Source organism: Bactrocera tryoni, chromosome 3 (assembly GCF_016617805.1).
Source record: "Bactrocera tryoni isolate S06 chromosome 3, CSIRO_BtryS06_freeze2, whole genome shotgun sequence".
Taxonomy (NCBI): domain Eukaryota; kingdom Metazoa; phylum Arthropoda; class Insecta; order Diptera; family Tephritidae; genus Bactrocera; species Bactrocera tryoni.
In genome coordinates this window covers 35,719,597-35,744,818 of record NC_052501.1, presented here as the reverse complement: position 1 = coordinate 35,744,818, position 25,222 = coordinate 35,719,597, and the positions used below count along the sequence as shown (strand labels likewise).

General features: G+C 36.2%; 4 protein-coding genes across 8 annotated transcripts in view; 1 reads left to right on the top strand and 3 right to left on the bottom strand.

Annotated features, from left to right (window-relative positions):
• LOC120770362 (wnt inhibitory factor 1) overlaps positions 1-25,222 on the bottom strand; it is a 27,697-nt gene extending 2,475 nt beyond the window's left edge. For 2 of the 3 annotated variants that reach the window (XM_040097774.1, XM_040097773.1), the window contains exons 1-2: positions 24,474-25,222; positions 24,294-24,401 (exon numbers count right to left, since the gene is read on the bottom strand). In XM_040097774.1, the coding sequence (XP_039953708.1) occupies positions 24,294-24,401; positions 24,474-25,033 (668 nt within the window). In that variant the 5' untranslated portion in view covers positions 25,034-25,222. Of the gene's footprint in view, positions 1-16,656; positions 16,884-17,572; positions 17,696-24,293; positions 24,402-24,473 lie in introns of those variants that run through there. The other variant, XM_040097772.1, reaches the window with a different exon arrangement.
• LOC120770365 (protein CDV3 homolog) lies at positions 390-1,711 on the top strand. Of its 2 annotated transcripts, XM_040097778.1 has the most exons (4): positions 390-454; positions 540-795; positions 858-1,145; positions 1,257-1,711. In XM_040097778.1, the coding sequence occupies exons 2-4, from the start codon at positions 592-594 to the stop codon at positions 1,497-1,499; spliced, it is 735 nt and encodes a 244-aa protein (XP_039953712.1). In that variant the 5' UTR covers positions 390-454; positions 540-591; the 3' UTR covers positions 1,500-1,711. The 2 variants fall into 2 exon arrangements, with proteins under 2 accessions (XP_039953712.1, XP_039953713.1); XM_040097779.1 differs by lacking the exon at positions 390-454 and having other exon boundaries at positions 486-795.
• On the bottom strand, positions 1,871-2,925 carry LOC120770368 (putative gamma-glutamylcyclotransferase CG2811). The gene is made up of 3 exons (XM_040097784.1): positions 2,347-2,925; positions 2,182-2,289; positions 1,871-2,003 (listed from the first exon to the last, which is right to left on the bottom strand). Exons 1-3 carry the CDS (start codon positions 2,670-2,672, stop codon positions 1,931-1,933), a joined length of 507 nt encoding a protein of 168 aa, XP_039953718.1. The 5' UTR covers positions 2,673-2,925; the 3' UTR covers positions 1,871-1,930.
• LOC120770370 (troponin C-akin-1 protein-like) lies at positions 4,230-13,031 on the bottom strand. Of its 2 annotated transcripts, none has more exons than XM_040097786.1 (3): positions 12,658-13,031; positions 4,703-5,022; positions 4,230-4,626 (listed from the first exon to the last, which is right to left on the bottom strand). In XM_040097786.1, exons 1-3 carry the CDS (start codon positions 12,670-12,672, stop codon positions 4,461-4,463), a joined length of 501 nt encoding a protein of 166 aa, XP_039953720.1. In that variant the 5' UTR covers positions 12,673-13,031; the 3' UTR covers positions 4,230-4,460. The 2 variants fall into 2 exon arrangements, with proteins under 2 accessions (XP_039953720.1, XP_039953719.1); XM_040097785.1 differs by lacking the exon at positions 12,658-13,031 and adding an exon at positions 11,925-11,957.

The window sequence follows — 25,222 nt, the reverse complement described above, 5'->3', positions numbered from 1 at the left end:
CCCGGGTCCGTTCCGGTTACGTAGACCCGACTGTCGTGGGAACGATTTACAACAACAACAACAGCAACATCTAAAGAATCTTATTTAAGTTTTAACGTTTGATCATACAAATCAAACAGTTTGATCTACAAGTCAAACAATACTATTTATCATATCAATTCTTAAGAGTACTAAACAACTCTTATACAGACTTATATAAAGGTAATTCTTAAAAAAGTAAATATTTAAAATCTTAATTTTTAGTTGTTAACTCAGTATTTTAAGATATATCAATGAAAAAATTTCAGATCACCTTAATATTTTCTTTAGTTCTCATAAGTCTTACAAAATGCAATACTGTGTATATTTATCCACTCGCTACTCGTTACTTTCGCCAAATCGTTTCGAGTTGACTCGTTGTGTTTGGTAGATGTCAACTTCAAAGCAAATTCCTTCTTTTGTAAGGTCGCAAGTGGTAAGCAATGCATAGCACGCATGCTGTTTTGCAAAATATATCGTTGAGTGAACTTTATTTTTGAATTTCATTAAATTGTATACAGTTGACGGAGGCAGCGACTGCTTTGGCGTTTGCAAGTGCACGAAAACAACATAATGGCGGATTTGGACGATTTTTTTGCTAAAAAGGACAAGAAAAAGTCCAAGGCCAAGCCCAAGTTTTTAACTGCTGAGGAGTTAGTAAAAAATCTAGAAAAGGAGGCAGCAACGACCGCCAAGTCAAAAAAGGTAGAACCAACCATACCTGCACCAACAATCACGTCTGGTGCTGTTGAGGAGCCAACTGAAGTAGTGGAGCAGGTAAGTAACGAATACAAATATATTAGCGTATAAATACTATAAAAGTTCTTCTTTATTTGTAGGCGCCTGAAGAGGAATGGGATGATTTTGAGCAAGAACAGCGAAAAGATTATACTGGTCTCAAAATCGGTCAATTGACTTTGAATGATGATGAAGATGAAAGCCAAGGAGAAGGTGAAGAAGATGATGTGGACAGTGATGGCAATGTCAATCCTGAAACTAATTCCTCGAAACGTAGTGGAGGCGGTCCTTGGAGAAAGGTTGTTCCCGCCGAAGAGGTGACTCAAATTCCAATGGAGATTGAAAAACCCACGTCAAAACTTTATATATCACCTGCATTGCGAGCTGCTGTAAGTTAAAAGATATAATTGCAATATTTATGTTAATATTTGCCACGTCAATTATTTAAAAATACTTTGTTTACAAATATTCACCTATTTACTTTGCCATTATGTGTTTAGCAAGCTGGAGCGGCGCCTGGACCACGTCTAAAGCCTCGTAACCGTGCGGCGCCCGATATTACAAATGCAGAATACTTCCCCTCGTTGAGTGCTGCTCGCCCTGAAGAACAACGCAAGAAAAAGAATGAACCAGCTTTTGAAGAGGTTCGACACGGAGGTAGGGTGCAGCGCATCCATGAACCTGTTTTGGCGCCCGTTACCATGGCGAATCGATTCCAGTCGCTGGACGAGGATGACAGCTAGAAAGCGAAGGCCGCCAATTAAGTGTCACTTCTATTTGGATTATTATTTTTTTTTGCTATATGTTTTCTGAAGAACAGGGTTTAGAAGTCGGTCTGTATTGTATGTATTGTACGCTTTGTATCTATATTTTTTTGTAACTTTCTCAGAGTGGTTTATTTTCGCACTTTTTATACTTTTTAAATTGGAGTACGGAATTGTGGTACCTGCCGCCACTTTTCATAATTGTCCGAAAACTGCCGCTTCACAATAGAAATTATATTTAAATAGTGGTAGGGACAGATTAGTATCCAACAACCAAACAATTCCCAAAATTCTATAATAAGTAAATAAGGGAATACTATAAAAAGAAATGAAATAAAATATAAATGAAGTCAACTGCTAACAAATAATTGTTCTATTTTTTTTTATATAACTTTTTATCTATCACATTTTCATTTGGTCTCATCTTTAACGTGATTCAACTCATCCTGTACATACATATCTTGCTTGGAGCTGTCCAAATAACTGCAAATATCAAGTACAGCATTAGTAATGAATGAAATCTATTGACCAAGTCTATAAAATATAATCATATTAATATAGTTGTCATCCATAAAATAAAAAATATAAAAAATCGAATGCAACAATTATAACTCAATAGGTCATATCGTCTTTAGCTTTTACTTCAGGCAACCTTTCTGACCTTTCGCAGTACGGAAGTGCCTCTGAGTTATTATACTTTTCTAGGTAACGCTTGGACAATAACTTCTCCGGAAATTGTTTGATCAAATACAGCCAACAATCAATATGTCTGCAATATAAACAGTTTTATTTATTTTTAGTTAATACTTTGGAAATAAGTACTTACTCATTATTCTCAGTTTTTATTTGCTGTATTTCTCGGTCATAGTAATTGGGGTAATCTTCCAGCAGATCTAGATTTGCAAACATTGTGTCGTCTACCTCATACACTTCCCCATGAACATTATGACCAACTCCAGGTTTGTTGAGTAAAAACGGAATGTTGTAGCGTGTGCCTATGACGAGTGGAAACTTTACTACCGTTTGCGCTTCACACAGAAAACGTGAGTGGCCATTTTCGGACCGCGTTAGCCAATGGTGATTAGGCTCACCCCGTTTGAGAGTCCCGTAGACGAATACTTTTATTAAATTGCCAGACATTTTTGCAGGCATAACGTCACTAACGTACTGATCAGGTATGTATTAACTAGCTAATAAAAGTTATCTGAGCGATTGGAGTAAATTGATAACAAGTGATTGAGGAGCAACAAAGCGTGCCCGTAGGTAAATAATTACAAAAACTGTCACAAATTGTTTCCGCAATAGTTGAAGTGAACGGGAACATTTATACACATATTTAAGAGCACATGCATTTAAATTGATGATATTAAAAAAATCTTTGTAGCATTTGGCTTATTTTCTGCCTTTGCTGTGACTACTTATTTTAAATATTTCCATTTTATTAGACCATCAACTCTTGTTGCTTACATATGGCAGCGCGAAACTTTAACCCATAAGTGTGATACAGAAATGCGCATGCAAAAGTGACCTTGTGCATCACCACTACCGAATTTACCTCAAGTCGAAATCATATGATTCTGGAACAATTTAGGAAACCTTTATATTAAAACATGAAACCGTGAAGAAATTACGATCAAATTTGATATCAGGTGTAAAAAAAAATGGCGCATCCTGTTGACATTGATCCTGACTCTCCTGGTGGTCTGAAAAAAAAATCAAAAGAAATTCTTAATCAGTTACCTCAGGGAACACGGAAAATTTTTTTTTGATAAATGGCGACTGCCTGAAAGTAAAAATCATTTTTTACGTTTTTTTTTGAAAGTCCTGAATTTTTAAAATATTAAAACAAAAATTTTATTAACGATGCTTATAGGAACGATAAAGAGTTATATAAGGAAGGTTCACAAAAATTTCAAATAAATCAGTTGCTATAGAACTTGGAGATAAATACCGGTACCGTGTGGAAAAACGTAGTTTCGAGAAAAACGCGTTTAAAAAATTCGAGTACGGCCTAGAACCGGGCTAGAGTACTGCGTCACTAAAGTAACTGTAGCTCTTAAAATAATTTTAATTTTTAAAAATCCTTTGGAGGATATTTTCTTAAGTGTCTAAACTTTAAATATATGAAAAAAAATCGAATTTTTCAAAATTCTAGAGTAGAATACCCCCTTAATTTAGTGCTTACTTATGGCACTTTATAGGTTTTCGGTTAACGACGTTTTGTGAGCGTGGTAGTGGTCCGATTACGTCCATCTACAAACTCGTAATTTTTTTGTACCAAGGAACCTGCACGCCAAGTTTCATCAAGATATCTCAATTTTTAGACAGACGGACGAACAGGCAGGCACTCACCCGGATTTCAACTCGTCTTGTCATCCTTAACATCGTGATATACATAACCCTATATCTAACTCGATTCGTTTTAGGTAATACGTATAAACGTTAGGTGAAAAAACACAAACACAAAATGGAGACTATTTAGAATCACCTTGTAAATGTCACAAGGAACGAGATTAATTAGGAATAATTTATACATACAGGCTTTCTTATCAAATGTTTTATTCACAAAAATTCTTAAAATTACTGATTTATAACACGCACTAATTGACATTATTATGCTTTCTCAAAAAATCCATTACAAGTTGGTTTTAGGCAATATTATAAAGATCAGATATTGATTAAACATAAAAGTATATATGTATGTATGTATGTATATGTTATATGTCTATATTTAAAGTCTACAATAGTTCAGCTAATATCGACATTAGAATTTTTATAAGCCGCACTCCATTTCTCATAACTGAAACCGAGGAAACAGTGCAAGCCTTCCATTCAATACAAGTTCACAGTAAGTAAATGCTAATCACACAGTTGACCAATTATCTATCGCCTGGTAGTAAATAGGTCAATGACTACCACTATACTAGGGTTGGGAAGAATTTAGGCAGCAGTGTAGGCAAGGTCCTCTTGAGGTGGATGCTTGTGTGTGCGACGATTACGCATGACATAGGGGTGAGCAGCACTATTTTGATAACTTGACAAATATTCCAGAGAGAGCAGCTTTTCGGGATACTTTTGCAGTAAATACACCCAACAGGGCACGGTGCTGAGGAGAGATCAGAGAGAGAGAAATGAGAAAAATTGTAAAAATCTAAATATTTGAGAATTCTCCACCAACTTACCCTTCACCAACCCCGATGTTCATGTCATGCACCTCCCGTGTGAACACATCTTGGCAATCTTCCAAGTTATCCAGTGATGTCAGCATCTTGTCATCCACCTCATAAATCTCACCCAACACGTAGTTACCAACACCAGGTTTGTTCAGCAGAAAGGGGATATTATAACGTGTGGCTATCACAAGCGGCAGTTTTTCGGTGGTTGTGGCGCGGCACCAGAATTTCGCATAACCATTGCCAGAATTTGCGAGAATGGAGTGACCAGGTTGGCCATATTTCAGGGCGCCGCAAACAAAGAGCTTTTGCAGAGAAGAAGCAGCTTTCTATAAATAAAAAATTAACAAATAAATAACTTCCATTTACGAGTGCATGTAAATAATAAAACTTTTGTTTTTGCTGTATATACTAGAGCTCTTGGTATTCGACTAATCGACTAATCGGATTAACCAGATAGGGCATTATTCGAATAATTATATTCACTATCCGGATAGTCATAAGTCGTCGACTAACCGTTCGTTGTCGAATATTCGAACACTAAGTATTTAACTTATATAATTTCTTTCTGCGCATATATGTAAGTGTATAGAAACTCTCAGCATACTGCTGTGAGCAGAAAATAGTAAGGCCTTTTTTATAATTTTAAGATTCTTAATCATTCTTCAAAATCTATGGTTGCCCTCAAAGCAATCCCCCTTGACCTCAATACACTGGTGCCAACGTTTTCTCCATTCCTCGAAACAGTTGCAAAAGTCAATCCGGATTAGCCTTCAATGCGCAGCGATTCATGTTTAATAACTTGAATTGACTCAAAACGGTTTCCCGGAGCGGTCGGAGTTTGCTGAATAGTCAGAAGTCACACGAAGAATCAATGCAGTAAGCGACGGTACATTATGGTGGTGTAAAACCAAGAGTTGTCGACCCATAATTCCGGCCTATTTTTACGAATATATACACTCAAATGGTACTAGATACTTGTTGACGGTTTGGTAGGTCGGAAGTTATTCGGAGTGCTCCACACCTCGATAGAAAACTTTCAACATAACTTTGAATTTTCACCTACTTTTGACGTGTTTTCGTTTTTGTGTCGTCTAATTCCAGGTCACAAGCATAGATCCAAGGCTTTTCGCCAATAATAATAAGTTTCATGACATCCTGTTAGTCGGAAAGCATTGTTTCACAGACGTTAACGCGACGCTGTTTTCAGCAAAAAAACAAAATTATTTTGATGCGACATTTTTAACGGATGTCACTGACAGTCATACTAACCTTGAAAAAAACGACGACGGGTTTCGCGCGAAATATAAATAAAAAAGTTTTACCTCTTTTGCGTACAATAGGAAATTTTACAAATTTAAAACAAGCAAAAATCAAAAGCTGCTTGGATTTCAAACAAATTTCATGTATTTAAATACTCGCAGCAGTTAACGAATATTCGAATAGTCGCAGTGGAACGAATCGGTTAATATTCATACGAACAGTTACAAACCGAATATTCGTATAATCGGTTTTCAAGTTATTCGTATAATTTTAAGAGCCCTAGCGTAAACAGTAATAAAATAGTATTAAATTTCTTTGTTTGATTATTTGATTATCAACATTGGGGTTCCCAATATTTATCTTTTATATAAATATCTCAAATTAACATATATGTGAGAACGCCGATCGCTCTTAAAGTCGCAAATACATAGAAGAATTAGTACAAATTAAACTGATTGCAGAAGTATTTTATTACTTTTGGAAGAAAAGAGCATATAAAAGAAATAAAAAAGTCGTTCTCATAGCGAATGTCAAACGAATGCTCAACTCGGCTAAATTTCCACGGAGGATCCGTTTCCACGGATTAATATTACCTTTAGCCCGCATAAATTGTATAAAATAAGAATTTCAAATTTCCGTTTGGCTTTATATGTATTATATATCTATTGGCCGTATATACCTGTTAATAATTCTGGATATACTATATCTTAATGACGAAAATGAATGAATTGGTCTATGTACAATCCCAGCTCCCTTATGCTTCATACTTATTATAGTATTCGTCATTCCGGAATACGCCAAACCTTATGCTCAAATATTCTTCACAAATTGAATCATGTAGAAACATGTTCTGAGTAATGCCAAACGTTGCAAGTGCAATCAGTCCTTACATTCTTTTAGCCTAAATATACCCGATATAATGTTTTCGGACTTTCTTGTTTGATATGTGTGATATTTTAATGAAATTTTCTTGAAAATAATGTGGTTTAGCGATGAATATGAATGGAATCGCTGTAGACATTGGTCTAAACCTCATACCTCAAATATACTAATTTCCAATATTCTAGGTGATATTTACCTCATATACCCAATATATTAGATTTTGCCCATTTGTTTAAGTTAATATCACACATATCTCATTTCAGTAAAATAGATTCATTTTAACAAATATATTTCGGACTCGAAGCAAACTAAAGAAACTAAGTGAATATATCAAAGGATAAGTTAATAAGACACAAAATATGATTTCTTAGAATAGCAAGTATTGAATTATTTTCCAACTTTTTTTGTTATACCATAAATGTATGTATACAATTTTCCAATGCCTGTTGTATAGCTTCCCACATAAAATATATGTACCTAAATACCTTCATGGAAGTTTTTGCACCGTACTGAGGTTCTAAATCTTAACATCCTACGAATTTTTTAGTGAGACTAAAACTGACATCCCTAGCAAAGAACTAGGAATGTTTGTTCAGCAGTAGTCTAAATATGAACATTGTCGCTAGAAATGACACATTAATGATCGCTAATTAGTTGACTCGAAGATTTTTAAATCAGACGTAATCACATTGATTACGCAAACAATATAAAAACTGAGTTAAAACCGACTGCAAAGCTAGTGCTTAATCATGCTGAATATACATACACATGTATTTATATATGCATATGTAGGTTCATTTAAAATCGAATGGAATTGAATTCACACATACATATGTATGTATGTACTACATAAAAAGAATGTGAACCAAAACCTAGACTAAATTTAACAAGTCATGTAATTCTCGAAGTTCTAACCTAAAACTAAAAATCTATGTATCTGACTGTGTAATATGCAAAATTTTCAGTTTCTTATGTGATTGAATGAGATTCTAAAAATAAAACTCATACAGTTAGTAATCTCGAACTCTCATTCAATGTCGTTCTTGTTCAGAATAGGTACTCAAAGGTACTCATACGTACTCTGGCTGTTTCTGATATAGTGAAAAATGTAGTGTCCTATAATTAATTTCTATAGCTTTGTTCTAAAGGCTAACAGTTTTCGAAGAAATCTTCATAAAATATTGAATATTGTGGCCCCTCATACGGAATTCATAATCGTATTTTACTCTAATTAATATCAGATCTAAGAACTAAGATAGCTCTTTGTCGCAAATAAGGAAGCAAGTATTGATGAAAAGATAGTATGAATTTTGCCCCCGATGTCCAGACTCTAACTATGTACTGGTACCTATATTTTGTAATATCACATAAAACGGACCCAGTTCAGTTCAACCTTCTCTATGATAATTTCTGAACTTATCGGTATTTTATAATTAAACTATATTTTAACCTGGAATTCATTACTTTGTTTTACTCAGTTTGATGTACAAGGTACATATATATGTATGTATATGAACATGTATGGGAACAAACGCTCGGCTGAACAAATCGTTTCTCAAAATGAACAAAATTCTGGAGAAGTTTTTCTTCTTTAAAACATAGTAATCTTTATTTTATCTAATCTCTTCTTTTACATGCGGAGCTCTTATCCGATTTAGCTTCGAGTTCGAACAGCTTCGAGTATACAGTAGCTTTTTAATCTTATCATAATTTTATTATTTCTATTTTGCTTTCGCTTGCCAATTTAGTTTGAGATAACCTTACAATACATACTAAGAACATAATTAGGTTTCCATTTCCGCTCAATGTCAAACAAATTCAGTGTGTACAAACATTATTACGAATTTTTATGACATCAAGAATCTTAAAAGTGTGAGTGTTCAATATGACAATCCCAACACCCAATAGAAATCAAGTTTTAATTATACAAATTTTAAGCAGTTTTCTTTGAAAATCTTTTTTTTTTTTTGTTTACTTGTTTTATGACAATATTTTTTTAGCAAAATCTCAGTTTTTGATCGCAGAAAAACTTGCTCTCCATTTGCCCTATTGTTCTATGTATTTTGTATAATGACCAGCATTTTATCCAGTGTAGATGGAACATCACTGGATGATCTGCAACGAACACACTTAATGTTTACACTGTACCTTTTAGAGTCTTTTTATATAAAGATAATACTGAAAATTAAGTACTTTGTGTGCTCATTTATAGAGAACTGTATATTTGGTTGGACATACTATACGTACAAGCAAATATGTTTTGGAAATTCGTCACATTCATGCACGTAACATATTCATACATAAATACATCCATGCAATACGAATACGGACACACTCGTATGTTGCTTTTGGCATTAAAAGCTATCGTTTCTCATGTCTTCAAGTGCGTTTATTTATTTCGCGACGCGCCCCTTAAAAAACATAACAAAAACTAAAACCGAATAAACAAGTTTTTCCTATCCATATATTATACATATGTATTCGTTTTCGATAAATCGGAAGATCTTCGTACAAGTACAATGAAACCACCGAAGCAAAGAAATGTAACATACATATGTATGTAAATACACATTGGCTTATTTTAAAATTTATCAATGATATTATATTTTGGAAAATTCAGCATGGTGAAATGCAAATTGCTAAATATGGTTCTAGCGTGTTTTTAACAGTAAATTTCATAACTTTAAGATTTTAAAAAAGATTGATCATAAAAGATTTATTTTTTTATACATTTATCTATCTATGCAACTTCAACTATTTTGTTAAAAGTTGATTTTCCGCTATCGCTCTGCCACTATTTTTAGTTTAAGTGATAATAAATGGAGGATGGAGTCATGTGTAGAAGTTCACGCAAGTGAGGAAAGTTCTCTGATCGTCATTCACTTGGGAGTGGCAGGAACGATTCTTTTACACATGGCTCAAGCAGCTCACTACTTCCGGTCTTTGACCAAGTATCCTCTGGGTAGCCTAAGAACATCCATTTGAAGGCGAGCTGAAGTGAGAAGGCGGAACATCCCCTACGTAGGGTTGTGCGCTGGGTTTGGGACCCGCAACGTAAAAAAACACCCCCAGTGAATAGGTATAACCAGCCTCGTATGAGAGAAGATAATAAATAAGTTAGCTTCTTTTAAATTTAATTTTGTGAACCGATGATTGTAGATTTTTTTTGTAAATATTTCTTATAAAAGAGATCATGACCAGGCACTAAAAACAAAAATTATCATAAAGATTTTAATTATCTAAGATTAGTTTGGATACTTGTTCAATGAAGTTAATACTATGAAATGAAGTATAGATAAATTGAAAACTTGCATTCTTCATACATATATGTAGTACATATATGGAAAAAGTTGTGCATAATTTTTTTTTTTATGAAAATATATTAAACTTCTCTTTTGGGTCATTAAGTGTGCTATTTGTGTGATCACCACTGTACAAGCATGACTATGAATTATCTTAGTAGACAGGTAAATGCAACACTAATTTATTGCAAAAACATGTAAACCAGCAGGTAATGCAAGTATATAGGTATATACATGCTATACATATGCATGTGTATCTGTGAATCGAATGCTATTCATCACCTAAGCCGCTTGCGTTGTACCGTGAGCGAACGTAGCGCAACAGTAGGGGAAAATTTTTAACAAAAACTGAGGAAAAATGGTTGATGAGGACAACCTTCCTTTTATGTTGTATGTGTACACACGACTAAAATATATTACTTTGGGAATGCATTGAAATAACCGAGTTTCTCCGAAGGAATTTAACACTTTTACCTAAAGATAAGCAGCGCTGAAAACTAAATGACAACTTTTCCCTTTATTAAGAGCAGAATGCGGATCACAATGGAAGGTATGCGAGAGGGACTATTATTATATTTCATTTACTTGTTTTTTCTGAATTTCGAAACGAAACAGAGATCGAGTAAAATATGTATGTATGTATATACATATGTAGTATAAGTACATAAATGATCATTGTAATGAGCTGAGTAAATTTAGTCATGTCCGTCCGTCTGTATATTGGCACACTTTTTGAGATATCGATTTGAAATTTCGAAACGTTTTGTTCTCCCCAAGAAACTGCTCACTTGTCGGAACCAACGATATCGGACTACTATAAGTTTTAGCTTTCACGGGATATCCAGCGGAATTTGGCACAGATTATTGTCCAAGAAGCCATGCAAAGAAATTTATTGTATTACTGCTGCGTATTGGCCGTTAACGTTTGTTTTTTTTCTTATTTAATTTTATTTTTGTTTAGTTTATTAATTTATGTTTTAAGCGGCATTATTTGATTCTACTATCTTGCTTTTACTAATACCACAAAATGAGCCTTACGACTTTCATATTTATGAATGATAGATAATAGTAATAAAAATTATCATTTACAGTAAAATGATGTAATCGAATTGACAGACGTAGACATAGTGCATACTGTAGTCGTGGCAATCGGCTTGATGGCGACAAACGTACGAGGGAGAATTTCGAGAAGCACGCGACTGCACTGCTTTTAACACACGTTTCTTTTATAACAATTCTCCTTATAACTAAAGATTTCTCCTTGTGACTAAAGATTTTTCAAAAACATAAATTCTATTTCTATTAGTAGATAATGTAAAGACGCATTCAAGTACTATTAGCAATAAAAATCATTGCAAGTTTATCTCCAGTTGATTTCATATCAATTCATCGCCAATACACTTATCTAATTGATGTCTGCCGGAATATACTTGGAAATTTAAATAAACATTTCTAGCCTATGCAGATAAGTTTGATTTACAAGTGTAAATATACTACTTACATATGTATATAAACTAAAATCGTTTTAAATGTGCACAAGTGTCTGATTGTTGTATTTGTGCGTGTCTGATTGTTGCACAAGCGAAAACTGCAAGCGCTACAAATTTATGTCATGCGATATTTTTAACATAACAGATCAAATGCGTGAAACACGAACTGCATTTGTACTCAAGTGCATGAAAAGTATACATATGTACATAAGTATGTATGTATGTTTGTCACAGAATTGCGAGTTAATAATATGCACATGTAAGTAATTGCAATATTTAATTAAGGGAACATACCCACTTATAAGGAAACATCCACAATGAATGAGCAATAACATTGAATTATGGCGTGCAATTCAATATAGGGGCGGCTAAGTGTCACCTGACACCACGGCAAAGACCAAAAACGAAAACATATGTATGTATGCACATAAAAATTAAATTTACATGTTTTGCTGTAAAATGTAAAATTTTAAAATTTTAAGGCACAAATTTATTTATTCTTAACAAAATCCGTCCGTAGCGCACTGCTATCACTATGAATATTCTTTTTCTTGGCTGCTTACGTAACAACTTGCTAGCTCCATGCGGCTTTTGACTGTCCGCCAGCCTAAAGCACTGAGAATTACAATGTAGATAATAGACACAGCTTATTTACTTATAAATGTAAAGTCAACAAATGTCTGCGCTGGGCGGGTGTAGAGAAAAGTCACAAGGCACTTTACAATTCACTTCACTTGCACTGCAAGGCTGAGAGTGTGTGTATGTGGATGTATGTATATTTGCGAATCTAAAGAAGGCTCGTCACGAACTATGGGAAGCGCTAAGGCAGTGACGTTAAAGTTTCCATAGTTTTCATTTTATTTCAATTTTACCTTAAGCTATAATTAGCTGCAGTTATTTACCTAAAACATTTCTCAATAAAATTAAAAAATTGAAGAAGCAGATATATGTACATAAAAATTAACTTCGCCATTTTGCGACGTTTCACTTATTTATTCAAGTTTTTTTAAATGCTCCCTTCACTTACCCTGATGTTGGTCATTGTTGTTGTTTTTGCTATAATTACTCGTACAGTTTTGGAAATACACGAAATTACAAATTCAGCAAAAAAAATGCTGAAAGAAATGCTGCTGTCAGTCTGGCTGTTAACCCTTTAAAATCGTTAAAATCGTGAACGAGTTGTTCCAACAATAAATTTCCGATAATTAATTTGCTCTTGTTGTTGTATTTTACAAATTTAAAGAGGTTGTTGTTGTTCTGTTGCAGAATATCTTTTTAATGGCCAACGGACTGAAATTAAGCGGCAATGGAAATGCACTCGAACGACGAAATGAATGAGCTGCAGTGGAGATGGCAGACGATGCGAATCGGTGAAGAGCAAAACTTCAACTGAAATTCAGAATCGCACGTAGCGGCTGCAGGAGTCATTGCGAGCTGGCTGGTTCAACCAACCAACTGGTTGTCCAAATGGAAGGCGGCGGTTGGAGATCGCAACAATTCAATGCACACATACATCAACATTTGTATTCATGGACATACATATGTATGTATGTATGCAAATGAAATATTTTTAAACTTATTAAGGTAATAACGCCAAGAACTAGACTGCCACCACGCAAGCCGCCGCCGGCAACAGCAACAACAATAGTCAACAAATTGGAAATCAAGCATAAAAATAAAAGCAATAATAACAAGAAATACACAAAGTAAATAAAATAATACAAACAACAACAGCAATAGCTATCTGATAACAGGCCTCAGAAAAATGCACATACCTACATTTACATATGTGCTATAAAAACTCGCTCAATAAGAGCGAACCGGCTTGCTATTGTCAACTTTTAGCTACGTGCGCTATAGTTGGCTGTTTGAGTAACAGCAATCAGTCTTTAAATTTTACTTTAGTTTAAAGTTTTGAGCGCCATAGCATCCCTCTTACCTTAACTGAGCGGTTGAACAGATTATTTTAAGCTTGGCACGACGTTTGTCACACCCAAAAGGATACGTAGGAGGCTCTATAAAATACATATCCATGTGTTAATGATCGGGGTGACCAGCTGAGCCGATATAGCCATGCGCATCAGCATATACGCGAACTAGTCCGTCAGTATTCGAGATATCGAATTTTACACATGTCCTTTTCTCAACAGCACCTGAACTACCGATTTGGGACTAATATGCCGTACAAACTGGACGATCAAAATCAATTTTATTCACCTACGCTGTCGAATGATTTGAGCATTTGGCTAAGAGAGCCAGAAAAATAAAAAGAGTCGGGTTAGATTCACTACTTACAGCTCAAGATAAAAAACCCCGTTATTGATGATAGTGTTTTGGTGAATAAAGTCTCTAATCTAAATAGCAAAAGAACTATTAAGTTTCCAAAAATATTACCTTAATAAAGCTAGACTAGAAAAAATCAAAATACTCAATCGGAGATCAAAACTCCAATCGCCTGATTTTATAGTGAGTATAGGATGTTATTGCTGTTCACTATTAGGGGTCAGATACAAAACAGAAGAGATCGTTAACTTTACAACTACTACTAAAACAGAGTTATCAAGTGGAATTCGTAAGCAAAGTGAGTATTAATAATTTATTATTTTACGTACTATTCTAAAAAAAAACAGCTTTTAGACAGTTGTTACAAAAATCGAAGCTAACATCGCGAAGGGAGCTTAGCAGTCGACTATGTATTTCCGACAATTTAACGCAATGTTTATAGAAATGAAAAAACGGCGCGTGTGAGTTTATTAACACTCTCTTTTGAGTTGGTTTAAAAACACCCAACAGCAAGTACTGCGAGTGCGAGTATGCTAATGCTATTGTCATAAAGTTCTCCATAAATACTAAAAACTTGTTGTTGTAGACATGCTTAAGAAGCAGTGAGCATATGTCACGTAGTCCGCATTGAAAAATCTTCTGGGGCATTTTAAGTGGCGTTTTGTACTCTAGTAGTTACAAGCCTAAATACATAGGCCTTAAAGACCGCATCTGTAGTGCTGGCTCTCTTCCAATGCAGAGAGCACAACACGTGGGAAATCTGAATTTTATGCTTCTTCTTCATTCGGGGATACATACATATACATATATGTATATATGTGTGCCAATGTACACATGTATTTATGATGTTTAAAAGTTCGAATTTATCTTAATGCTTTGTTATTGTACTTTTATGCGCGCACTTGTTCAACGTCGAATTGTCGATAAAGATATTTCGAAGACCGCGCGTGTCCTCTTTATCTTGACCTGCGCGCTCCCAATTTTGCTGTGTAAAATGCCAACAACAAACAATTTATCGGAATATTTTTTGTTTACCAAAACATTTACAATCCTCACCGAGCTGAGCAGCGCAAATGCAAAAAATTGCGAAAAATATTATCAATCCAAATGCATACACATGTATGTATTTATCTGTACAAGACATACATCGTTATGTATGTACATATGTACATAAGTACGTGAGCTGAGATATGAAAGTTGAACAAATTTAACAAGTTTTATTTTCCATTTCAAGACCCGCGAAAGAATAATTGTTCGCCATTTATTGGATACGCAATTTCTTTTCCTTTATTTGCACGCATTTGTGAAATGTTTTGACCAATTTCCTACTCAGTCCCAACAAGGTAATATTAACAAACATATGTACATACATTCATATAGCTGTGTTTTTGCCCCGCTTTTAGACGCCTTAAAGTGTGCAAAATAAATGCATACCACTTAACATATACATACATACATATGTACATACATAGCACGCTTGCGAATTGGACGCCACAGACGTCATTGTGACGATGATAAGCATTTTGCATTTTGTTGTCTTCCATTTCTTTAGACCCGCCACTTGTCAGAGGTCCACACATGTTTCCGAAATATTCTTTGTTTGAATTTAATTATAAATTTTCAACATATTTGTTTTTGTGATTTTTATAGCACAAGTGTAGATACTCAACATACACATGTTTGCAAGTGTGTGCGTAACTTAGTGAACGCGTGTGTTAATATTTATAGCGATTTTATGGCCGAATCATGGGCTCAAATTCCCTTGGCATCAAGCGTGAGTAAGAGCGAATGAGTGAGTGCTTGGAAATGAGTGAGCGCTATTCATTGACTAACTGAGCGACTGATGGGAGTATGTGGTACAGTCAGGTTAGAAAGTATTGTATATCTTCTTCAAAAAATTAATATTTTAGAACCAACGTAATTTAAAGATATATTTTATGAGACATTTTTAATTTATTATTTCTTCCGATTTCAATTTTTATGAAAAATAATGTCCGAAAAACACAGATGTTGTTGCAGAGTATAAAAGTTTTGTTCATCTAACGGTCGAGATAGATATGGGGTTATGTACAAATAATTTATCAGGATCCGAGTGAATGTCTGTCTGTCTTGCCGTCCATCCGTGCATGCGATAACTTGTGTAAAAATTGAGATATATTAATGAAATTTTGTACACGTGTTTATGGACAAAAAAAGTAAGGATAAGTTCGTAGATGAGCGTAATCGGAAGACACAAAAACACTAATAATAGAAAACGTACTATATAAACGGCCATAACTCAGCCGTAAATTAAGATAACTCTTCATATAACGGTACTAACTCTAATTGGCTACCGCATAATACACAAATTTTCTGGATGCGCAATAAGGACGCAAGTGTAGAAATTGAGTATAGCACTACTGTAACTGCTTACCCAGAAGCAGGACTATAATCCATTACACTTCGTAACTTTGAAGGCGTAGATAATGTCGTTTATCTTGGAACCAGCATCAACACTAATAACAATATCATCCTTGAAATCCAACGCAGAATTACTCCTGCTAATAGGTGCCTCTCTCGACGAACAAATACCAAACTCTACAAGTATAATGACATAATGGATAATGACATCGTCTGATGAGTCCGCTTTAGGAGTGTTCGAGAGAAAGGTTCTGCGGAAGATTTATGGTTCTGTGCGCATTGGCAACGGCGAGTATCGCAGTTGATGGAACGTTGAGCTGTACGAGATATACAGCGACATGGACATAGTTCAGCGAATCAAAAGACGGCGGCTGGGCTGGCTACGTTATGTTGTCCGGATGGAGGGAAACACTCCAGCTAAGAAGGTTTTCGATTAAATACTCGCCAGAGGAAGCACAGGAAGAGGAAGACATCAGGTGGAGAAGGACCGAACTGCACGTGGTATCTCGAATCGGCGCCAAATAGCAAAAAAAGGAAACTCGGGTATAACCGCGTAAATGGTGTCTACGCCTGTAAAGAAGACGAAAAATATATGAATTTTCTTAGAGCAACAGAAGGAAATATTCTACCATACATACATGTCTTTCGTTCAAAACAGATTGCATGGAATAACTCACACATTATTTAAAAGCTAATGACACATAGAAAACTCTCCAATTCTGCCAACCACAGATATTCAATAGAACTCACAATATTCTAACCTGACGTACATATGTACATGTATTATTGGGTTCTGTCCGACACTGTTAGTTGAACTTCTCAAAGATTGCAAATTGTGGTCAAGCTAAGTGGAGGGAATCATGGTCTTCTACTACACTGTACTATAGTCCGTTTCGGGGATTCAAACATACTGGTTAACTACATTTTACTAGACACTTGTCGGTCACATATAAGATGTACACAATTACGGTCGTGCCTGGAGTAATTTGTTGAAAGCATTAACAAACATTAATGTTTCCATACATACTTACATATATATGTACATATATGCACTTATTGTCTATATTTCAATTTCAGACTACCACATATTACATTATGCATTCCATGAGTAATTCACATAATCAACTACTCTTTATTTATTGGTAATAAATTATATACATAAGTATATACGTCCTACTTTATTTCTACTTAAACATAAACATAGCTTTTAATCTAACGTACACTAAATTAGACAAAATAAAATATTATTTAATTAATACTCGCATTATTGCTCCAGATGTATGTAGTCCGCATGACATTCGCCATCATATTCATAGTGATAGTCTTTCTTTCGACAAGCGCACATATTCGGTAAAAAGCAAAAACCATATTTACCACAGTTTCTGAAATGGCAAAAGAGGACTTTGTTTTACTTGATGTCGATATATATGTATGTACATACATATATATGTCTATAAAGCGATATAAAAAGAAATTTAATTAAATTATAAATAGATTCGGTAATATTAGTATTACGAATATCAAGTAAGATTTACTATTCGTGTATTAATACTAATATATCACACCAAAATTGCCCAACAGGTCGATTAAAAAGTCAAATCGATCATAGAAACTTCACATCTACACTCTTTTGATCCCAAAGGAATCACTTTTAAAATTTTGTTATTCCTCAAGAAGCGGTTGAGAAGTACAGGTGCGCGATAAGAAAATTATCGTTAAGAGTTGAAGTGAATACAAGAGCAATGAACACATCTTACCTATCGACTCAGCTCATGTTTATGATATCTTGGGTGTGATGCGTATTGCCGCCATACTTAAGGACTTGAAATTATAGAGGAGATATAGGTGATGCTCATTGTTTTTTTAGATATTCGTGGTATTGAGACGTTTATGTGAGAGCATCCGTCGAAAATGGACCGAATTTTGAAAGAACACCATCGCATCGAGCCACGATTGTGACCGAATTTAAAGCCAAAAACGCTATGAATACCATCGACCAACCACCGTATTCACCAGATTCGGTTCTGTGTGATTTTTTCTTGTTCCCCAAACTGAAATTGCCGCTCCGTTGAACCCGTCTATAGAAGAGTTAAAACGAAATTCACATAATGAAGGCCATCCCAAAAAGGGCATATGAAAAGTATTTCGAAGAAATTGTTGGCATACGTGTATTATATCTGGTGAGGATTACTTTCTAATTAAATATTTTGCGTTTTATTTAAATTTTCCGTGTACTTTTTTGTCACAAATAAAACTGGGGTCGAATCGTTACATCCGTTACGGATCGGCAAACATACGAAAGACAAGTAAGGAAGGGCTAAGTTCGGGTGTCACCGAACATTTTATACTCGCATGATAAAGTGATAATCGAGATTTCATTATACGTCATTTACATATTTTTCAAATACCGTATTTTTGTAAAGATTTATTCCGCTATCATCATTGGTTCCTAATGTATATATCGTATTATACAGAGAAGGCATCAGATGGAATTCAAAATAGCGTTATATTGGAAGAAGGCGTGGTTGTGAACCGATTTCACCCATATTTCGTACATGTCATCAGGGTGTTAAGAAATATTATACGTGCCGAATTTCATTGAAATCGGTCTAGTAGTTCCTGAGATATGGTTTTTGGTCCATAAGTGGGCGAGGCCACGCCCATTTTCAATTTTCAAAAAGCCTGGGTGCAGCTTCCTTCTGCCATTTCTTCCGTAAAATTTAGTGTTTCTGACGTTTTGTTAGTCGGTTAACGCACTTTTAGTGATTTTCAACATAACTTTTGTATGGGAGGTGGGCGAGGTTATTATCCGATTTCTTCCAATTTGAACTGTATATGGAAATGCCTGAAAGAAACGACTCTATAGAATTTGGTTGACATAGCTATAGTAGTTTCCGAGATATGTACAAAAAAACTTGGTAGGGGGAGGGGCCATGCCCACTTTTCCAAAAAAATACGTCCAAATATGCCCCTCCCTAATGCGATCCTTTGTGCCAAATTTCACTTTAATATCTTTATTTATGGCTTAGTTATGGCACTGTATAGGTTTTCGGTTTTGGCCATTTTGTGGGCGTGGCAGTGGGCCGATTTTGCCCATCTTCGAACTTAACCTTCTTATGGAGCCAATAAATACGTGTACCAAGTTTCATCATGATATCTCAATTTTTACTCAAGTTACAGCTTGCACGGACGGACGGACGGACGGACGGACGGACAGACAGACATCCGGATTTCGACTCTACTCGTCACCCTGATCACTTTGGTATATATAACCCTATATCTGACTCTTTTTAGTTTTAGGACTTACAAACAACCGTTATGTGAACAAAACTATAATACTCTTAGCAACTTTGTTGCGAGAGTATAATCGTAAGTGGTGATTGGCATTATGACATACGATAGCAAGATAGCAAACGGATGTTTTCAATTCACAATATTTTTTAAATTCCACATTGCTTTGCATCGTATTTTTAAGTGCCAATGGATGTGGAACCGTCAAAACTGTTGCAAAATTTTCAAGAAACTAACAAAAGCTAATTAAATGTCAAAATGGATCAGACTTTGTTTTTTGCTTGAGCTCTATCTAGTGAAAGTGTTAGGGATAAAAAAATATTACGAAGATAGCTAAGAGATCGTAGCAATAGCGCAAGCAAAATTTTCATTGTAGATGTATTGTTGAACAAAAGGCGCAATTCCGATTTCTTTGGCACCGCGATGAGAAGGTATCGTTGGAAAGAGGAAGTCCTCCTGATTAAAAAAGACCGCAAACGCTTAGTTTACGAGATATTCGACCTTAACGAACATTTCAAGAAGCTATTTCACCACATTGAACATACTTTACTCACATTTTTCACTTCAAATTAATTAAATTAAACTATAAACTTTTAAATAAATCCACATTTTACACTTTTAGCAGGTTTATTAACTACGAAATCTTTTATCATTTTACACTAGTAGTGAACATCATTTGGCAGCGGTGGGAGAACCACACTCAAAGGACGAAATGGACCTACAGACTCATACCAGATGTCCATTCCTGGATTGATAGATGACACTTAGGACCTGGATTTTCCACCTAACCCAAATATTAATGGACATGGATGCTTTAGAAGCTATCTATACAGATTCCAGTTCGATCATTATCCGAATTGTCCGTCGTGTTCGATAGAGTGCCAGTGAAGACTCTGAGCATTGCTTCTTTTATTGCCCGCGCTTTACAAGTGCAAGGGAAAAACTTAAAACTACACTCGGTGGTAGTTTTACGGTGGAAAATTTGACGACACTCATCCAGGTCTGGTCCAGGACTGAGAACTGACGAGAGCTGTCAGCGAAGCGGCAGCTTCAATCATGACAAAATTGAGACATATAGACCAGAGTAGGCGTCCGTCAGTCCGTGCCATAGAAGAGACTTAAATGTCTTATCACCCCCACGAAGCAATATTTTAATCAGGTGGTTCCGTGGGAGAGTCTAGAGTTGGGAGTAGGCTAGGTTTAGCGGACTAAAGTCTCGCACTCCGGCTTTCGATGATTTCTCCTACTATAAAACAAAAAAAAAAACAAAAAAAAAAAACAAAAAAAAAACATATGTAGATGGAAAAAGCATTCACAACTCCATTATAACTTGAAAAATGTTGGAAAGTATTTTTTTTATAGTTAATAAAGAAAAAAGAATCAGGCGAAAAAACAAACAAAGAAAAATCGTAAAAAATCCTACATATTTGCTGTTGAAGATGTGGCAACGCTCGTTTTCCTCATAATTGTAAACAATTTAACCTTTTCAACGATGAGTGTGCTAAGTGATTTATAGATGATAAATTTAGGTAAAATATAGCAAAATAAAAGTGAAACGTGAACTTATTTTAATGTTTAGAGTGTATATTTAAATGAGTGAAAAACGTGAAAAAATTTACTGAAACATTTTTGAACCATTAATCATGAATATTTTAAAAAATATTGGTTATTTTTGGATGTTCCTTCTCTGGACAAGCTCCCCTATCCGCACATACCCCATTTATACGAAAATTTTTTTACCCCTCCGCCAAAGTAATCGGAATCGTGCCGAACAAAGCATTGGAATCTTAAAAATACGGTGGAAAATTTTAGGATATATGACAAGAGAGGAAGGTATCATCCCACAAAAGTGGAAGATTTGCTAATGTTTGTGCGGCATTACATAACATTTTCATAAAATTTAAAATAAGTTATGACCCTCAAAATTGCGATTCTGATGACACAAAAGAAATAGTCACCAGGGTAGCGAACCGCCTCACCGCAATCGGCCAAACGATAAGATACCGAATAAAGTATTCTTTAATAAATTTAATTTGAAAATGAAACTAAAATATATGTATAAATTAATTTTTGTATTATTTTTAATGTATGTCATCATGACAGATTACGATAGAAACGTTACGATCACGTATGTCGTAATACGAAATACAGACTTTTACGTGACGAGTGATGCGTTCACGGATGTAACGATTCGACCCCTGCAAATCGCCACAGGATATCGCAGTAGCAAGGGTAAGTTCAGCTGTATATACTACATGTATGTATGTATGTATATACTACTGTGAGCAAAAAATAGTAAGACTATTTAATTTAAACTTCGCGCGAAAACCCATTATTCGAAATACTTTTTTTCTAGGTTGGTAGGCTATTGGTGGCATCTGTGGCAAATGTCTCATCAAAGTAATCATTAGTACTATTTAGCATATGCTGGAGGATGGAGTAATGTGTAGAAGTTCACACAAGTGAGGAAAGTTCTTTGATCGACATTCACTTGGGAGTGGCCAGAAACGATTCTTTTACATATGACTCAAGCGGCTCACGACTTTCGGTCTTTGACCAAGTATCCTCTGGGTAGCCTAAGAACATCCGTTTAAAGGCGAGCTACAGTGAGAAGGCGAAACATCCCCTCCACAGGGTTGTGCGTTGGGTTTGGGACCCGCCACGTAAAAGAACACCCCCAATGAAAGGAAGCAACAAGCCTAGGATGAGAGACCCCCCTTTTGATGACGACCATGGCAAACGAAATAAGGACTACGAATTAATGCCTCCACGACGAAACATCCCCAAATGGGTTGAGGCTGATCGACTTCGCCGGGGCCCGAAATATGGTTATCTGTAGTACTAGATTCCAGCACAAGAAAATACATCAAGCTACTTTGCTGTCTCCGGATCGAAAAGCCACCAACCAAATCGATCATGTTGTGATAGACGGAAGACATGTCTCCAGTGTTCTAGACGTGCGTACGCTCCGTGATCCTAACATCGACTCGGACCACTATCTTGTTGCAGCCAAGATTCGCACCCGCCTCTGTGCAGCAAAAAACGCACGTCAACAAACACAAGGAAGGTTCGACGTCGAGAAGCTGCAATCACTACAGACAGCAGAACGATTTTTTACTTGGCTTGCACTCCTGCTCTCTGAGAGCACTCGTCAGCAACTCGGTAAAAGGGAACTGTGGCACGGCATTTCAAACTCCTTACGTACCGCTGCTAACGAAACCCTTGGTTTTCTGAAAAGGCAAAAGAACAGCTGGTACGACGAGGAGTGCCGTGTCGCAGCGGAGAGAAAACAGGCTGCCTACCTCGCAACGTTACGATCGATAGATACCGAGAGTTGAAGAGGGAAGCGAGACGCATTTGTAGACAGAAGAAGAAAGAGGCCGAAATGCGTGAGTATGAAGAGCTTGATAAGTTGGCCGACAGGGGTAATGCTCGAAAATTCTATAAAAAATGCGGCGGCTTACAGAAGGTTTCAAAACCGGAGCATACTCTTGTAGAACCCCCAAAGGTGATCTAGTCACCGATGCCCAGAGCATACTTAAATTATGGAGGGAACACTTCTCCAGTCTGCTGAATGGCAGTGAACGTGCAACACCAAGAGAAAGCGAACCCGATTCCCATTCGATGGAATGATGAGCTGTACGAGATATACGACTACATTGACATAGTTCAGCGAATTAAAAGACAGCGGCTACGCTGGTTAGGTCATGTTGTCCGGATGGACGAAAACACTCCAGCTCTGAAAGTATTCAACAACAACTTCAGTGATAATTGTTTGTCGCGAGCTAGTATGTTTGATTGATGATCAACACCACAATAAAATAAAGGAATTGGTGCTTGAGACGATTAGCAGTCAGAGATCTTACTGGCATCGTTGGTATATCGGAAACTATTTTGAAAGATCATCGCGCTTTCACTGATTGTTTCCAATATCACTGAATTTTTTCGAAAAACTACGTCGACATGCTTACGACCCGGAAACAGACGATCAATCGGCCGAATATCGTGACAAAGATGAGCCGAAGCCGAAAAAACCACGTCAAAGCAGGTCAAATATCAAAGTTATGTTGATTTGGAGTGTTATGCGTCATTTGCGCGAAGCCATTCGTAAAAAGAGGTCGGAATTATGGGCCGACAACACTTGGTTTTTGGACTACGATAACGCATCATCGCCTACTGTATTGATTCTTCGTGAGTTCTTTGCCAAATTTTCAATCAATATCGTGCGGCAACCATCGTATTCGCCTGATTTGGCACCTTGTGACTTCTGCCTACTCAGCAAACTCAAACGACCGCTCCGGGGAAACCGTTGCGCCAATTGAAGACATTAAATGCAAATCGCTTTGATGAATTGAAGGCTATTCCAGAAATTGACTTTTATAACAGTATTGAGCATTGGAAAAAACGTTGTCACAAGTGTATTGGTCAAGAGGGATTATTTTTAGGTGGACGACATAGATTTTCAAGAATAAATTAATTTTTTTTTTTGCAATAGCCTTCCGAGATACGAGGAGTTTTGAAATTTTTACGGTGGTCGGAATTAATATCAAAACCGCACACTATTATGACAACTGCCAAAAGAACTCCATTATTTTACCTCCTGCTATATTATGGTAGCATTCCTTAAACTCAGTAACATTTTCAGTACCAGATAAATATCTTATCAATCGGATAAGGCTTATTACTTACTGTTTGCACACGGGAGCACACATTTGGCCGAACAGATTCTCTTGAGAGATATATCCTTGTGCGCAAACACACTCTCCATTGGCGTTACACTTTCCATACAAGCAGCGCCTTGAAGTGAAATGCAGGATATTCAATAGGGTAAGATTGATATTACGAACCATAAGTAAAACACTCACTCACCCGAAACAACGATCACTCAAGCTATGGTATTTTCGACAACGGCGTGCCACCGCATCAAAATAATACCCCTCTTGACTACAGAGACACAAATCGGGTGCTGCACAGAAGCCTCCAGCAGTATGACAACCGGGCAGACATTCGGTGGCGCATACAAGCTCCTCCTTTTCGAACGACGTTTGATAGTTGTCGGCGCACGGGCAAACGCCATCCTCAAAACAGCTACCATTTGAGCAGCGGATCGGACAGCGAGAAACGCAGTAACGCGTGTTGATAATCAGCATCTCATAGTCGGAGCAGGGCGTCTTCGATGGGCGCCAGTGGAGTGAACGCAAAGAATGCAATGGATGGCGTGACGCAGCCCACAATGGAGCTGGGATGATGGCAAAGAATACACACAGTAACGTAACGAAGATGGTCGACATATTGCAGTGGTAAGACGCTTTGCCTTCGTAGCGATTTGGTCGATATGAATTGCGCGGTAAACCACGGTCACTGATGGAATGAAGCTGCGCAGAACTCCCTTCTAAGTGTACTGCAAGTGCGATTAAGACGCCGATCATTGCTAGTGAAAGTACCAGCTGTGTACTTAAGTGATTTGCGCACACGCACTAACAATTGCCCTATATTACTCAATACTTGTTTGTACACGCGGTAGTTATGAAGTAATCGATAGCGTGTTGGTAAGACCTCCGGCAAGTGCTAAAGCAATATGTATGTACATATGTACCTCATATATTTATGTATAAATA

Bases quoted from the DNA above. Each gene is read 5' to 3' on its own strand.
- LOC120770368 (XM_040097784.1), bottom strand. From the start codon at position 2,672: ATGCCTGCAAAAATGTCTGGCAATTTAATAAAAGTATTCGTCTACGGG. The intron at 2,290-2,346 runs GTAAGTACTTAT...TTTATATTGCAG, and splicing joins ATAAAAACTGAGAATAATGA to ACATATTGATTGTTGGCTGT. The intron at 2,004-2,181 runs GTCAGAAAGGTT...TGATATTTGCAG, and splicing joins GCACTTCCGTACTGCGAAAG to TTATTTGGACAGCTCCAAGC.
- LOC120770370 (XM_040097785.1), bottom strand. The intron at 4,627-4,702 runs GTAAGTTGGTGG...ATCTCTCCTCAG, and splicing joins AACATCGGGGTTGGTGAAGG to CACCGTGCCCTGTTGGGTGT.
- LOC120770365 (XM_040097778.1), top strand. From the start codon at position 592: ATGGCGGATTTGGACGATTTTTTTGCTAAAAAGGACAAGAAAAAGTCC. The intron at 796-857 runs GTAAGTAACGAA...CTTTATTTGTAG, and splicing joins CAACTGAAGTAGTGGAGCAG to GCGCCTGAAGAGGAATGGGA. The intron at 1,146-1,256 runs GTAAGTTAAAAG...TTATGTGTTTAG, and splicing joins CACCTGCATTGCGAGCTGCT to CAAGCTGGAGCGGCGCCTGG.